The sequence below is a fragment of the Grammomys surdaster genome, unplaced genomic scaffold (genome assembly GCF_004785775.1).
Source record: "Grammomys surdaster isolate TR1022 unplaced genomic scaffold, NIH_TR_1.0 63, whole genome shotgun sequence".
NCBI lineage: Eukaryota > Metazoa > Chordata > Mammalia > Rodentia > Muridae > Grammomys > Grammomys surdaster.
Window position 1 is genome coordinate 11,637,536 of NW_021604565.1, and position 14,996 is coordinate 11,652,531.

Below are 14,996 nucleotides of genomic sequence, written 5' to 3' on the forward strand. Positions count from 1 at the left end.
TGAGGACAGAACTACCCACACACTTCCACTCTCTCTCATTCACCTCCAACTTTGCCTCATGCTGCTTTCTTGTTCTGTTAATTCTAATTTTCTGTGTATGGGTATTTTGGATGTATGTATCTGTGTACCACTTGCATGACTGATGCCTGATAAGACCAGAAGAATTCCCTCAAAAAACGGACTTATAGATGACTGAGCCACCGTGTGGGTGCTGGGGCTCAAATGCAGGCTGTCAGGAAGAGCAGCCCGTGTTCTTAAGCACTGGGTCCCTGTCTGCCCTTTATGTGCTTCGTGTGCACAAAAGTACAATGTGTGCTATTTCTCCACCTTATGCAACACTTAAAAATTTTACATCTGCCCATGACTTTCATAACTGTTTCGTTTTCTTGTAGAAGTCACTACTGATCATTATAGAATGCCTAGACATTAAGATGTACACAGGTGGCTGCCTTTCTCAGTCTCTACTTTAATGAAAAAATTTTTTTGGTATTTCACTACCCAGTTATTGCCTTTTGATATAAATTGAGATAAGTATGTAATACTTTCTTCGTATTTATTCTTCTAGCCTATTGCAATACCATTGAAAAAGAACATTGCATGCATTTAGGAATATACACTGTGACAATTTGGTGTTCAAATGTGTAATGTAACAATTGTCAGATTCAGGTTTTTCAATGCGTCCTTCATTGTACATAGTTATTCTTTCAAGTGTATATGTGAGAACATTTGATACTTACTCAGAAGACTTTGAGAACAAAATGTCATGTTGTTAGCTACAGTCATCATGTTATATGCTAGAGCCCCAGAGCATGCTCATAACTTAAAGTCTGTGCAACTCAACCAACAGTCTCAAAAGTTCCCTTCTGACTCACTAACATGATAAAATATATTGTTTCTTTTCATCAAAATAAATTAATTTTACTTATTTTATTAATTTTTAAGTTTGTTTATAAAGCAATGGATTTCATTATAACATTTTTATATGTGTATGTTATTATATTTTGAAATTACAACAAAAGATAATGGGTTTCTTTTTTTAAAATATAAACTTAATCTTAAAAAACATATATGTGTATGTGTGTGCCACGGCACACGTGTGGAGACCAGAGGACACCTGTGGGAGTGGCTCTCTCCTTCTACCATATAGGTCCCAGGGGTTAAACTCAGGGCATTAGACTTGGCAGCAAGCCCCCTTCCCTCCTCAGCCACCTCCCTGGCTCCCACAGTGGAAGTCTCACAGAATCGTGTTTTCTTAGTTGACTCAGATGTTCACTGAACACTCACTGGACTTGCTTCTAGGTAAATAGAATACAAATAAAATGCACTTTTTGCATCTTCATGGGATGAATTTGGTAAGGAAGCTTAGCTACAGCAATGCATTAAACACAGAAGAGGAAAGCAAGTGAAAATATTCTACACAGCACAAAGGAGATGATGGTCCACCATCAGACAACAGGCTCACAGGCGCAGCTTGTTCTGGGGCTTTCACTTAGGATTTTTGTATCAATATTAGGCAGAGGAATTAGTTTATAATATTCTCTATTTGCAATAGTTTTTTTCAGATTTGGAGCCCTGCATTATCTAGTCATGATTTACAAGTGAAAGATTTCTTCCGATTTCCACATGCTTCCAATGTGGACAATCGGCCCTGGAGGCTGACGTTGCCTTGGTATCATCGAGACCACCTTCTGTTTGGGCCTGGCTTTTGAATAACTCTTTACTCTTCTTTCATAGTTATTTTCCTTAATAAGGAGCTAAGTTTTATATAGGGAAAGGCTAAGCTATTTGTTTATGCTCTACTAAATATACATTTGTATGTCTATCTGTATTTCTGCCCACTTATCTCTCCTATGTATTTTTAATGTTTGTGATGTTTTTCCTAATGAAGAATCTATTTTATTTGTTGTATTTGAAGATCTGCTTCCTAGGTTTATTCTTAGTCTGTTCTCTTAATGTCTTCTATTTCATCAAAACTTGCCTTTATTTTAATCAACCGCTTCTTTCCTTTTAACTACAACTTTTACTACCTTACTAGTTTTTTTTTTAACTTCTTGAGGTGAGTGTAGTTGATTTACATTTAAAGCAATAATTTTCTGTGATCACAGTATTGATCAAGAATTTTAGGCTTTACTATTAAGGATTTTCACAGTGATCTTGAATCTATGTGCTGGAGCTCAAGCTGGGTCTGCACTTGGTGCTTGTAGCTGCAACACTGTTAACACTTACAGGTGAAGGCTTCTATAAGTATCTAGTTTGTAATTATTTTCTGTTTTAATTTCACTGTGAATGAGATTTGTACTATTTGACTTTCTGGAATTTATCGAGGACCCTTTGGTAGACAGTTATAGAATTTACATTTGTAAACAAAGCCCACCACAGGATGAGGGGCTCTGTCCTTGGGGATGAGGGAGACAAGAGTTCCATTATCCAGTCTGCTCCAACAATTATTCAGACCGTCAGAATACATGCGCATGTCTCTTTATCGTCCATGAGCAGAGACAAGTCTCTCTTCCTCTTACCGCGCTATTAATGTAGATTTCTAAGATTTTCCTGTAGCATATTAGACATGATACACCTTTCGACTAGACTTTTTTTTTTTTTCTGAACAGGGTTTCACTACATAATCCTGGCTGTTCTGGAACTCATTATGTAGACCAAGCTGGCTTTGGACTCATAGAGATCCACCTGCCTCTGCCTCCTGAGAGCTAAGATTAAAGATGTGCACTACCACACTCAGCTAAACTATACATCTTCTTATCAAAATAATCTTGCTTGCCACATTACTTTCTGCCTGGTTTTTAACTTAGTAAACCATGATACCTGCATTTTTCTACTTCAGGCATAAGTTACCCAGCTCTAGTAAAGATATATGTATACATGTTCAAAGCATTTCATATCTGGGCTGATCACAGAGGGAGCTGGTCCTAAGGGAGGTCCCTGCTTTAGTACTGAGCGCTAACCATAGCAAGTGTAGACACCCAGGAAGGAGGGGCATTGGAAGGAAGCAGGCTTGTGTGTGGCTGTTTCAACAACTCACACAGAGCTGTACTCATACATGGACTGAATCCAATTCAGAGCCATTCTGAAGATTAATCTGAGAGTTTTTCTAAAGCCCAATTTGAAAATCTTTCTTCTTCAAAATGATTTTAAAACTTTAAAAATATTTACATTTATGTTCAGAGCTGATATATATGATCTTAACTCTGCTGTTTGCTTTTAACCTCCCTGTCTAGTAATTTGAGGAGAAACAAGTACAAGCTTCCCCCATCTGTTTTGTTTTTGTTTGTTTGTTTGTTTGTTTTTATCACCAAAATCCCTGCAGGTTGTGTTTTGTGCAGGGTGTATTTGTTTCCAAAAGCAACTGTCTTAAACGCAAACCCTCCACGCCCGAGTAGAGGGCTAAGGGGTGAAGCGGAACAGGGAGAACGCAGGTACCTATGCCAACCGTATCAGGTGTCAAGTCTGGGCGTCTTATGGCAAAGAAGAGTTCTAAGTAACGTATTAAATGAAAACTACTGAGGATGTGCAGGGAGCTCTCCTGTGCTGGTATGAGCCTGTGAGAAGGGTCAGGAGAGATGTGGGAAGAGGGGAAAGGAAAACATTAAACACAGTTGTTAGCTAAGCTTCAGGTTCTAATCCAGCCTGGAGATGCTGGGATAAAAAATAACCAAGAACGAAGGAGCTAGTGATTAAGAAACGCACACTATTCATCCTTATGTTTCAATTTAACTATACTTAAGTTTAAAATGAAACAGGATAGGTCTTGTTATGTTTGTACCCAAATTAAGTTCATTAATTCATTTCAATATTTATAATTATTCTCTTAAAAAATTCTCAGACTCTCTGGGAGAAATAAAATACCAACAGACAAAAAACTTAAATATATTTTAAAAAGAATTAAATATGTATAAATTGGGAAATGATGTGCAAAGTATACTTTGTGTAACTTAGGCTTTCTTTCTGAGAGTCAGAGTTAGAAAATAGAAACAGCGAGAAAGGGCTAGCATGTCCATGTGTTTTCCTTCCACCCTCCGGCACCTCCCTCTGACTGGGCGCCTCCCTCTGACTGGCTGCCTCCCTCTGACTGAGCGCCTCCCTCTGACTGGCCGCCTCCCTCTGACTGGCCACCTCCCTCTGACTGAGCGCCTCCCTCTGACTGAGCGCCTCCCTCTGACTGGCCGCCTCCCTCTGACTGGCCGCCTCCCTCTGACTGAGCGCCTCCCTCTGACTGAGCGCCTCCCTCTGACTGAGCGCCTCCCTCTGACTGGCCGCTTCCCTCTGACTAGCCACCTCCCTCTGACTCCGCAGAGCTCCAAGGTGCAGAAGGCACAGCAGGCCCTTACCAAGAAGCGCCACCAGGGTGAGCAGGATCAAAATGTGCTTCATTCCTTTTCTTTTATGGAAATACAGAAGGATGCAGAAAACTAGGATTTCTAAAATCTAAAATTTAAAAAGATAAAGAAAAATATGAGTAAGTTTCTCTACTTCGTCTACAAGACGCCCCAAGTATGTGTTTGGATTTGCCTTGGTTCTAATGAGGGTTAGGGTGACTGAGGTTTCCAGGGCTGATTATAAATGGAGGACAGCGTCAAGACACTCAGTCACTCGAAGCGCTTGAACACCACCTACCCACCAGTGACGCCGAGCCCAGCTCTCCAGGCCTGGCTCCCTGCCACTCCAGTCTCATTTCTCTCAACTGTTTCCTGTCCCTGCGTGTGCTGAGCAGACAGGTACTAAGTTGGGCAATCCTGTAGGCACGCCCCACTGCAGAGGCTCCCAGCTCCCTCCTCCTTTGCCCTCTGCCAGCCTCCTTGCATGGCTGCAGTCGTCTTCCATTTTGTCTGACTATCCTTTCCTTTCAAAACTTCTACGGGTTGGCAGCGGTGGTGGTTTGAATAGGAACAGCTCCCTAGGTTCATGTGTTTGAATGCCTGGCCCACAGAGAGGACTGGCCTTGTTGGAGGGGGTGCATCACTGTGGAGGTGGGCTCTGAGGTCTCCTGTGCTCAAGCCAGGCCTAGTACTGCTGCGGATCAGGGTGCAGAACTTTCAGCACCTCTCTCCAGTCTCATGTCTGCCTGTGTCCTGGCATGCCACCATGTGTCCTGGCATGCTGGTAATGGATTAAATCTCTGAAGTGGTAAGCTAGCTCTAATTAAATGTTTTCTTTTATAACACTTCCCACAGTCATGGTGCCTCCCCACAGCAATAAAACCCCACTAAGAGAGCAGCCCAGAAGAACTTATTTACCTATAAAAAACATGCAGGAAAATGGGTAGAAATCAGGTTCTTACCTGATCATATTACATTAAGAGAAATAAGTAAATCAGACTCAGATTAAAACAAAAGAAAAGAAACAATTATACATGAGATTCATCCAAATTGATTCGGGGAGTGAAAATATAAATTGGATTCAGCCATTCTTTCGCTTGAATTTCTCAAGGCTTTCTATCGGTTGTACATTAGAAACCACATTTCTCCTGGGTAAGGATGTTGAGCTTCTGCTGTAGACGTCACAGATGGGCCACTCTGTGCTAACAGTGATAGCCCCTGTCCTCTCCTGCTCGTCCTTACCCTCTCCCATCCGCCTTCCATTGCTCCCTCTAGTTCTTTGCTATTCTCAGACGCTTTGCACCGATCTGCACACAAAGGCTCCCTTTGTGACCTTTGGGTGTTCTGTTTCCTTCCACTTTTAACAGGAAGGCTTTGGGGCTGGAGAGATGGCTCAGCAGTTAAGAGCACTGGCTGTTCTTCCAGAGGTCCTGATTTCAATCCCCAGCACCCACATGGTGGCTCATGACCATCTATAAAGGGACCTGATGCCCTCCTCTGGCATGCAGGTGCCCATGCAGCCGAGCATTCACACATTAAATAAAAAATAAATGTAAAAAAAGATTGCAAGAGGTTAAAAAAGATTTTTTAAGAAAGTTAAAACAAAAACCCCCCAAATAAACAAAACAAAACAAAACAAAACAAAACAAAACAAAACAAAACAAACACCAGGAAGGCCTTTTTAGCCCCGTGTCTCTCAGGTGCAGGGATCCAGTTCTCACCTGATCATTACCAGGAAGCAGAGGGCCCTTTCTCATGGCATAGGACATGGAACATTTGCTTCATGCCTGCTCTAAGCTTTGGTGAGGTAAAATATAGATAGGTATAGCCAGTTCTAAAACTCACGTTGATTTTTTTCCTCCTCAGATTCTATCTCTGTGGCTTCAGAACAGATAAACATGAGTTCTCATTATCCACAGAATGACTAGTGACACTGGGTTCCACCTTGTGTCAAGAGGTCACACAGTTCTCAGGGGAAAAAATTCAAGTAGTATGAACAACAGCTATCCTTGTATACACTTTTCTCTGAAATGCTAGCCACCTGTGGCTCTCTGGGTTCCTGCACCCCATGAAGAAGCCTCATTGCTGACTGGTCTGTGAACCCAATGTACAGCACTCTTCTTACCCAGCTCACCCGTCCTTCCATGCTCAGGAGGCAGGTACTGGGATTATCTTCATTTCATGGGTGGAGAAATGGAGGCTTGATGTATATGTGGGGCAATGTTAAAGGATATTGCCTCTGGCATGTTGAATAATGCAGCCCAGCCAGAGGCCCAGGTTCTAAATACTCAGAACATTTGTTTACATTATAGCATTTGGCACTGGGGTTTTACAGCTGTGGTTAAGGCTATGGGCCTGAAATGGGAGGTGACCCTGGATGATTCAAGCCAAGCCCTGCAAGCAGAAGTCACTGTCTCAGAAAGACTGGGCAAGCCTGAGCCAAGCACTGCTGAGGACTTGCAGGAGCTGGGAAGTGACAGATTCCTTTCTGGAGGCTCTGGCAAGGAATAGAGCCTGCTAGCACCATGACCCTAGTCCAGGGTCCTGAGCTAGACTTCTGGCCTGGAACACAGTGCGATAATACATTTCAGTTGTTTGAAGCTGCCTCATTTGTGGCAAATTGTTATAGGATTCATAGAAAACTGATTTAGGTTTTGATTCCTGAAGTCCTTCCCAAGGAATCATCTTTAGGATAAATTTTCTGAGTTGGTTTCAGAATTTTGTTTCATTTCTTTTTTTCTTTTCTTCCCTCTCATTTTTTGTCCTCTCTCCTCCTCCCCCTCCACCCCTCCCGCCCCGTTTTTCAAGACAGTGTCTCTCTACATAACCCTGGCTAGCCTGGCCTAGAACTCACTCTGTAGACCAGGCTGGCCTTAAACTCACAGAGATCTACCTGCCACTGCCTCTGCAGTGCTGGGATTAAAGGTGTGATCCACCACACCTGGTGCTCATGAGTTTCTTAACTGATTCTTGAATCTAATTAGAATTTTACAGTATCAGTTAGGCCATTTTGGTGTGAAGGAGTCAATGGCAGTCTAGGAGATGACGGTCAAAACAGGCGATTTCACCAATCTGAGTCTGAGTGCATTTTTTCTGTGTGTGTGTGTGCTGTGTGTATACATGTGTGTGTGCATTTGTGTGTCTGCATGTATGTGTGCACATTGGTGTATATGTATATCTGTGTGTGTGTATTGTGTATGTGTATACATCGGTGTGTATGTGCGTGTGTGTACATGTGTGTCTTTGTGTGCTTGTGTGTGCATGCTTGTACATGTACTTGAATGTGAGTGCTCATGGAAGTCAGAAGGATGGATCTCTTGGAGATGGAATTACAGAATCACCTGATGTGGGTGCTGAAGACCTGTGAGGGGTCTTCAGTATGTGCTCATAGCCACTGAACCGTCTTTCCAGACCCACCCTTTTCTTTCTTTCATTCAAATAGCTTCTTTGTCTAACAGAAATAGGCTCTGTCAAAGCTCTCTGTGGATGAATTTGACCCTTAGTAGTCAGTCGTACTGATCCTGCATAGACAGTTTGGTGACGTGTTCAAGTGTGCCCTCCAGAGAAAGGCAGTCTTGCTTGGAGTTCTGACTCTCTGAATTTGTATCCATTGATGTTGGCTAAGCTATTGGACTCTCTCTATGCCTCAGTCTCTTCTCCTGGGAGGTGAAGACGATGACATACCTACACACAGGCCTGCTGCACAGTGACACGGCTGCACAGTGACATGGACACCGAGCAGAGCTGTGCACAGGCCTTGCCTGCACCGTCAGAGTGTCCATGTCCTGCTGCAGGCAGTGTTGTTTTCTTCCAGACAACAAAGCAAAGGGATCTCATGCAAGAGTTGTTTAACAGAAACAGTTTTCTTCCTCCGGGTTCACAGCACCAGATGGTGTGTGTTCAATTAGCTTTGTCGGAACTGCAGACTTAATAATCAGCATTGGGGCACAGATTTACTCCAAATGATAGGTTTGGCCCCTGTTGCTGCTGATTGAGGAAAGAAAACGAGCACTGTGTAGATTATCGTGTGAAGGATTTTATGTTCAGAGCAGAGGTTTCAATTTGAGTAGTTTATTGGAAAGTCTGGGTGGGCAAATGAGCCACCACCAAGCCTGCCAAAGAGTGTGATGTAATTGAGGCTTAGGGCTGTACTTCCTAGGAGGGCTGCAAAGAACACGTGAACAGGTGGACTGCTCAAGGAATGGCTCTACAACTCCTTGGCCAACGCAGATATACAGGACTAAGGAGAGCAGACCCTCTCCGTCCTTAAGGACACTGTTATCCCACTTACACACATGGTAGATTTCTCAGGAGATGTGTTCTGTATCTTTACAAATTACTCCGAGCTTGAGATTCCATTCAGCCTTGACTTTTGACAGGTTTTGCTAAAGAGAACTATTCCTCTGTGGCAGAGGAGGAGCCTGGAACAGCTGGGCAAGGGGTTGAGCAGAGAGCACATCCTTCTCCCCTGGTCAGTGACACAGACTTCTCAAGTCCCTTTCCTGAACAAGAGCACTAAGCAGGGGGTAGGCTCCTTGCTTTGTGACAAGGCACCCACTTCCACAGAGAACTGGACATAGCACAGGCACCCATGGTCCATGGAAACATATAGGTGAGAACAGTGACTTTACAGTCCCTTGGTGGAAAGTGCAAAGCTGATTAAGACTTTTGAATATTTTATTAATTTGACATGTGATTCTGATCAGTCCTGAAAAGCAATTCAGATACTGTATTTATACTTAGTGTAATACAGAAACATATGAATGACTTGCTAGTCATTAGGCAAATTAGTCTTTTGGGGGTAGAGTTGAGACAGGATCTTGCTATGTAGCGCTGAACATGTGATTCTTCTGCCTAGGCTTCCCAAGTGTTTTGGTTACACTCATGTGCCACCACACCTAGCTCAAAAAATAGTCTTAATGTAATTATGACCTTTGTAAAAATAAAACACCAAACACAACAGTAAAAACCCCACCTAATCTACCACATCTAAAAAGTGAACATTGACTATTAAGATATTCAACATATTTAACCTAAAATTCAGCTCAAAGGTGTTAGCATAGAACTGATCACTCCTGTAGTTCTTAGAGATGCAGTTACAAATGAATTACATTCCAAACTGGAATAAAAGTCCCCTAATGGTAAACATGCTGCTCAATTGTAACTATTATTAAAGAATTATTTTATGCTATCTTACAAATACCTGGAAGTAGTTAAACTTTTCTGTGTGGAATTTATTTTGAAATAGACTTCATTAATACAATATGGCTTTTTGGAAGTAGAGGTTTCTTCTAGGATTATAGAGTTTTGTCTATAAGAATTCCTCTCAAGGGCTGGAGAGATGGCTCAGTGGCTAAGAGCACTGACTGCTCTTCCAGAGGTCCTGAGTTCAATTTCCAGCAACCACATGGTGGCTCACAACCATCTGTAATGGGATCTGATGCCCTCTTCTGTTGTGTCTGAAGACAGCTGCAGTGTACTCATAAACATAAAATAAAGAAATGAATCTTAAAAAAAGAGCTGGGCAGAGGTGGCACACGCCTTTAATCCCAGCACTTGGGAGGCAGAGGCAGGCAGATTTCTGAGTTCGAGGCCAGCCTGGTCTACAGAGTGAGTTCCAGGACAGCCAGGGCTACACAGAGAAACCCTGTCTCAAAAAAACAAAAACAAAAAACAAAAAACAAAAAAAGAAAGAAAGAAAGAAAGAAAGAAAGAAAGAAAGAAAGAAAGAAAGAAAGAATTCCTCTCTATTGCCCAGGTTACAACATGTGCTATGCTATGCTATGCTATGCTATGCTATGCTATGCTATGCTATGCTATGCTATGCTATGCTATGCTATACTATACTTTGACTGAGTGAGTAAGTAACTGAATGTAAGAGCGAGCTTTGAGGCCATTTCTCTGTGAGCGTTGGGATGAGAGTGTAACTAGGAGGAGTTGGGGAGGACGGGTAGCTGTAGTCGACAGTGTATACATATACAAGTCTCAAAGACTAAAAATATTAAAGGGTTAGCTTTAGAAAACAGCAACATGTAATTAAACTTAGAGTATTTTTGTCCGTCTACAGGCTTACTAAATGGTTCATGGGTAGGGGCTACATCTCAGCAGTAGTAAATTGCCTACAGTGTGTACTTACTCTGGTTTCAATCTCCAGTACCATGAAGGAAAAAACCCAGAAAAGCGAACATTTATAAAGTCAGTTTTGTCTGCTTCAGATGTATTTTCTGGTATTAAAAACAATACAAGATATGTCATCATTAAACCATGCGATTTATTCCAGGAAAGAAGGCTTGATGCATCTTTAATCTCCAGAGGATCTAACTCAGACTATTAATTTTCTGGTCACAGGTTATGTCACTCTTTTGTTACTGGATGAAGCATTTGTTTTGCCTGCAGGCAAAAAGTCCTAATGTGTTGGTCAGATTTCAAGCTGCACTACCATGACATATTCAATAAAGTGTAAGAAGCAGAAGTAAATCAGAGATTAAAGCTCCGTTTAGTGTTTAGAGTTGATTGATGAAAGCTGTGGTAGTTAAATGGCCATGGTGATGGGCATGTAGGAAAATAATGGGGCAGAGTGGAGGTACAGACTATGAAGGCCCTGGAAAGGGCAACTTGAGTTGGGAAGCCCGATGCCCAGAACTGAGGTAGGGCAGGGGCTTTGGAGGTATCAGGAAGTGACAGGGTGGAGATGCAGTCCACGAGAATGAAACCATGGCTATCAGCATATCAGAAACACGTGTTTCTTTAGGTAGGGCATCGAGTGATGGGCTGTCTGATTGACTGATGAACCAAAAACTCTCCTGTGACAGGGCATTGTTGGAATAGAGGACAGATAAATAGATAATTAAATCACAAAGTGGCCTGTAACAAGTATAGAAAATGGAGAAACTAGTTTTGTAATATTTTCACAGTTGAAGGTGCATCAGAATTGCGTCCATAAGGGTAAGTTTGTAGGGAGCTGGAGGGATTGTAGGTCAGAAGAGGCAGGGCACTTTTTTTTGGCAGAGGAACCCACAGGCACAATGGTACTGGGTAGTCACATGGCTGGAAGGATGATGCCTGCAGCTGTGGGGATGCCTGCAGCTGAGGGGATGCCTGCAACTGAGGTGATGCCTGCAGCTGTGGGGATGCCTGCAGCTGAGGTGATGCCTGCAGCTGTGGGGATGCCTGCAGCTGTGGGGATGCCTGCAGCTGAGGTGATGCCTGCAGCTGAGGTGATACCTGCAGCTGAGGTGATACCTGCAGCTGAGGTGATGACTGCAGCTGAGGTGAGGTACTGATGAGGATCAGCAGGGGAGACTATGTTTCTTAAGGCAGTGCTGGTATGGCTTTAGAGATAGATGATGACAGCTCAGATTAATGCATTGGCAAAGGGAAGATAAAAGGTGGGAGGTGGTCAAGAGCAAGAGACTTGACAACTCAGAAGGATGGAGAGTGGGGAACCCAGCTGTGAGAGGCGTCAGGTGTAGTTCGGGTTTCCAATATGGCAGACTGACACAGAAAAGATGAGAGAGTTTGGTGGCAAAATCCTGGGTTCAGATTCTGTTACTTGCATTCGAGGAAGCTATGGGACATTCCTGAAGTGCTGAGTAATGAGTGAATGAGGAGGGGTCAGGCGGTCTGGGAAGGAGAGGTGGGTACGAACAGCAGGGAGGGAGCTGTGTGAACAATGGCCTCTGTGTTGGGTAGGTGTTTGTTTGTTTGCTTGTTTGTTTGTTTTTAAATCAACGTGATCCAAACTACAGCTGTGGGGGAGGGAACCTCAAGTCCATCAGACTGGCCTAAGGGCTTGTCTGTGGAGGCGCTTGCTTAATTAATGACTGCTATGAGGGACTCAGGCCAGTGTGGCAATTGCACCCCGGCTGGTGATCTGCATTGTGTAAGACAGTAAGCTGAGAGCAAACGTCAAGCCAGCCCGTAAGCAGCACCCTTCTGCTCCTCCGTGCTCCCTCTCCACTCTCTACCCAAGGTTCCTGATTTGAACTCTCACCTAGTCTCCTTGTCACATACCTGTAAGCCAAGGAACCCTTTCGTCCCCACTTGCTTATTTTTGGTCCTGGTGTTTATCACAGCAATAGAAAACTAACTGGTAGCATCTATCATATAAGTGGACATAGCTGGTTGACAGAGGAGGAGAGCTCACAAAGAGCCTGAGGTGGATTATTCAGAGAGGGAAAGAAATGTAAAATATACCAAGAGAGGCATTCCAGATGGACATGGAGTAGACTCTGTACCAAGTTCATGAATTCTCTCTCTCTCTCTCTCTCTCTCTCTCTCTCTCTCTCTCTCTCTCTCCTCTCCCTCTCCCCCTGTTTTCTCCTTTTCTTCTTCTGTTCTTTCTCAGCAGTGTATGGAGAGAGAGGACAGGTGTAAGTAAGGAAAGGGGTGAATGTGAGCTGGAAAGCGGGTGTCTTGGAAGGCTACAGGACGGTCTGTTAATAGTGTATAGATGTGAATACTTTAAAAACACAGAAATTAACTACTTTTCCATGGTGTAAGAGGAGAAAGTAGGGAATCTTTATAGATATTTGTGGTCCAGGGGTCAGGATTAAGTCAGAGGCAGTGAGACAGAGAACTCTTGTCATGTGGTGGAGCCTGAGTTTCACTCAGGGGCAAAGGTTACCTGTAAAACCTGTAAACACCCAACCATGTTTTTAATACTAAGTCTGTAGAGTAGGGTGAATTTTTTATATATCAGAGAGCTAGAACAGGCGCCTTTCTGAGTCCCTTCTAATGCCAAGAAGCCCCAAAGTCAGTACACTGAGTCTCTACGCTTTAATTCTTTATTATCAAGTTTACAAATTTTTGCCAAACTAATATTAGGTAGGTAAACGCTCAGTTAGACAATTCCAGTTTTTTTCTACTACTTGTCCTTTCTGTAATGTTCTTTTTCTCCAGTCTTAGCTGTGTTCTGTAGGAAATCACATATCTACTGTTTCAATCCAATTTTTTCTTTATATTTACCAGATGCAGCTACTGTATCAAATAAACACCCTAATTAATATCTTCAAGTATCTATTATACCAGCTCCCTCCTCCCCCCCCCCCTCCCTCCCTCCCTCCCCCTTTCTTTCCTTGCATCCCTTAGGATGTACCACTGCTATTACTTTGACTCACTGAGGACTTTTTGGGAAGATGCTTCAACAGTGACTTAGTATCTCACACCCTTCAGTGTCTTCACATGCACGTACACTTTAGTAACTCACTGTGTTGAGAAGAAAGGGTTGCATGGGTTTTCTAATACTGCAGCTACCAATAGTCTAGAGAGTATACTTTAGAAACAGTAAAATATTTAGAACTCTTACCACATAAACCAGGAACTGCCAGCCAACAAAGTAATATTGTACTGTTCTTGCTGAGATAGCTTGGGTGATATTTGGAGCAAAATTCACCAATAAATATGTTCCTGCAAATGCTAGTGTCATACCTTTGAATAAAAAGAAAAGAAAAACCAAAATTTAAAAAACTATTAAAGTTTTTCCTTTTCCATCCTTCCATTTGGGACAGGGTGTTGCTATGTAGTCTTATCTGATTTGGAACTCATTCTGAAATACAGGCTAGCCTCGACCTCACAACTCCTCTTGACTCAGTCTTCTAAATACTGGGATTACATGTTTGCATTATCAGGATCAGTACCTTAAAGCTTTTGATATAAGCATCAGCTAGAAGGATATGTTATTTGTTAAAATGCAGGCAGTTCCCTGTCCCTCTGCCCCCACTGTCCCCTGCCCCCCAGCCCCAAATGGACCTATTAAAACACAAGTCACCAAACTGCCCCTAAAGAGTACCCCATCCTTAAATGAGAATAAAATCCAGGGAGTAGACAGAGCATGCTATAACTTCAGACTTTCTCTGTTGTTCCAAGTGAATCCTATCTTCTTCAGAGAAGTTAGTCAGACGGTTTCCACACCATGATGTACACAGCGGATCCACATAGATCTAGGTCTATCTCTAGTAGATGGACAAGACTAGAGGGTAGGGAAGTCCACCTCATGATGACCAGTTCTCCACTCATTCCTTCCTGGAGCCTGTGAGCTCGGGTGATCTAGACTTTGAAACTCGACAGTAGGCACTTTAACTGCTGTCATTGATGGCAGTCCTTCCAGAAGTAACTGTGGTGAGAGGATCTCCTCACTGTAGAGACCCAATCTAGAATCCCAGGTTAGCTTAGGAAAGACAGAGCACATCATAAACTTAATTACTATCTGGTCACGATTTCAGCATTACTTAGAACAATGGGGGGGTGTGCACAGGAGAATCAGCAAGAGGGGAAGGGAAGGCAGGCCTTTATGTAAAGTACTAAAACCAGCCTATTTGTATAAAAGTAGCAGTCTGAGAAAAAATTATCTAAATAGCCCTTTTTAGGAACTACAGTTGAAAAATACCTTCTTCTTACCACTGAGTGTTAGCATTTTGTCTAAGCTCTGCCCCACAGTTACCTGGCAACAGCCAGGTGTGCCTGACTCACCATGAAAGGGGCTGCTTGCCCCTCCTCTCTCTCTTGCTCTTGCCTTCCTGCTCCTGCCCTGTCCTTTTGTCCCTTCCCCCTCTTCTCTCCACATGCTCATGGCTGGCCTCAACTTCTCTTCTCTTCTCTTCTCTTCTCTTCTCTTCTCTTCTCTTCTCTTCTCTTCTCTTCTCTTCTCTTCTCTTCTCTTCTCTT

At 43.0% G+C, this 14,996-nt stretch overlaps 1 protein-coding gene across 1 annotated transcript in view; it reads right to left on the reverse strand.

Moving 5' to 3' along the window:
* The window catches only part of Nipal2 (NIPA like domain containing 2), an 85,391-nt gene that overhangs the window by 15,591 nt on the left and 54,804 nt on the right, over positions 1-14,996 (reverse strand). Inside the window, exons 5-6 of the mRNA XM_028766694.1 lie at positions 13,639-13,760; positions 4,344-4,440 (exon numbers count right to left, since the gene is read on the reverse strand). Coding sequence (XP_028622527.1) covers positions 4,344-4,440; positions 13,639-13,760 — 219 coding nt within the window. The remainder of the gene's footprint in view (positions 1-4,343; positions 4,441-13,638; positions 13,761-14,996) is intronic.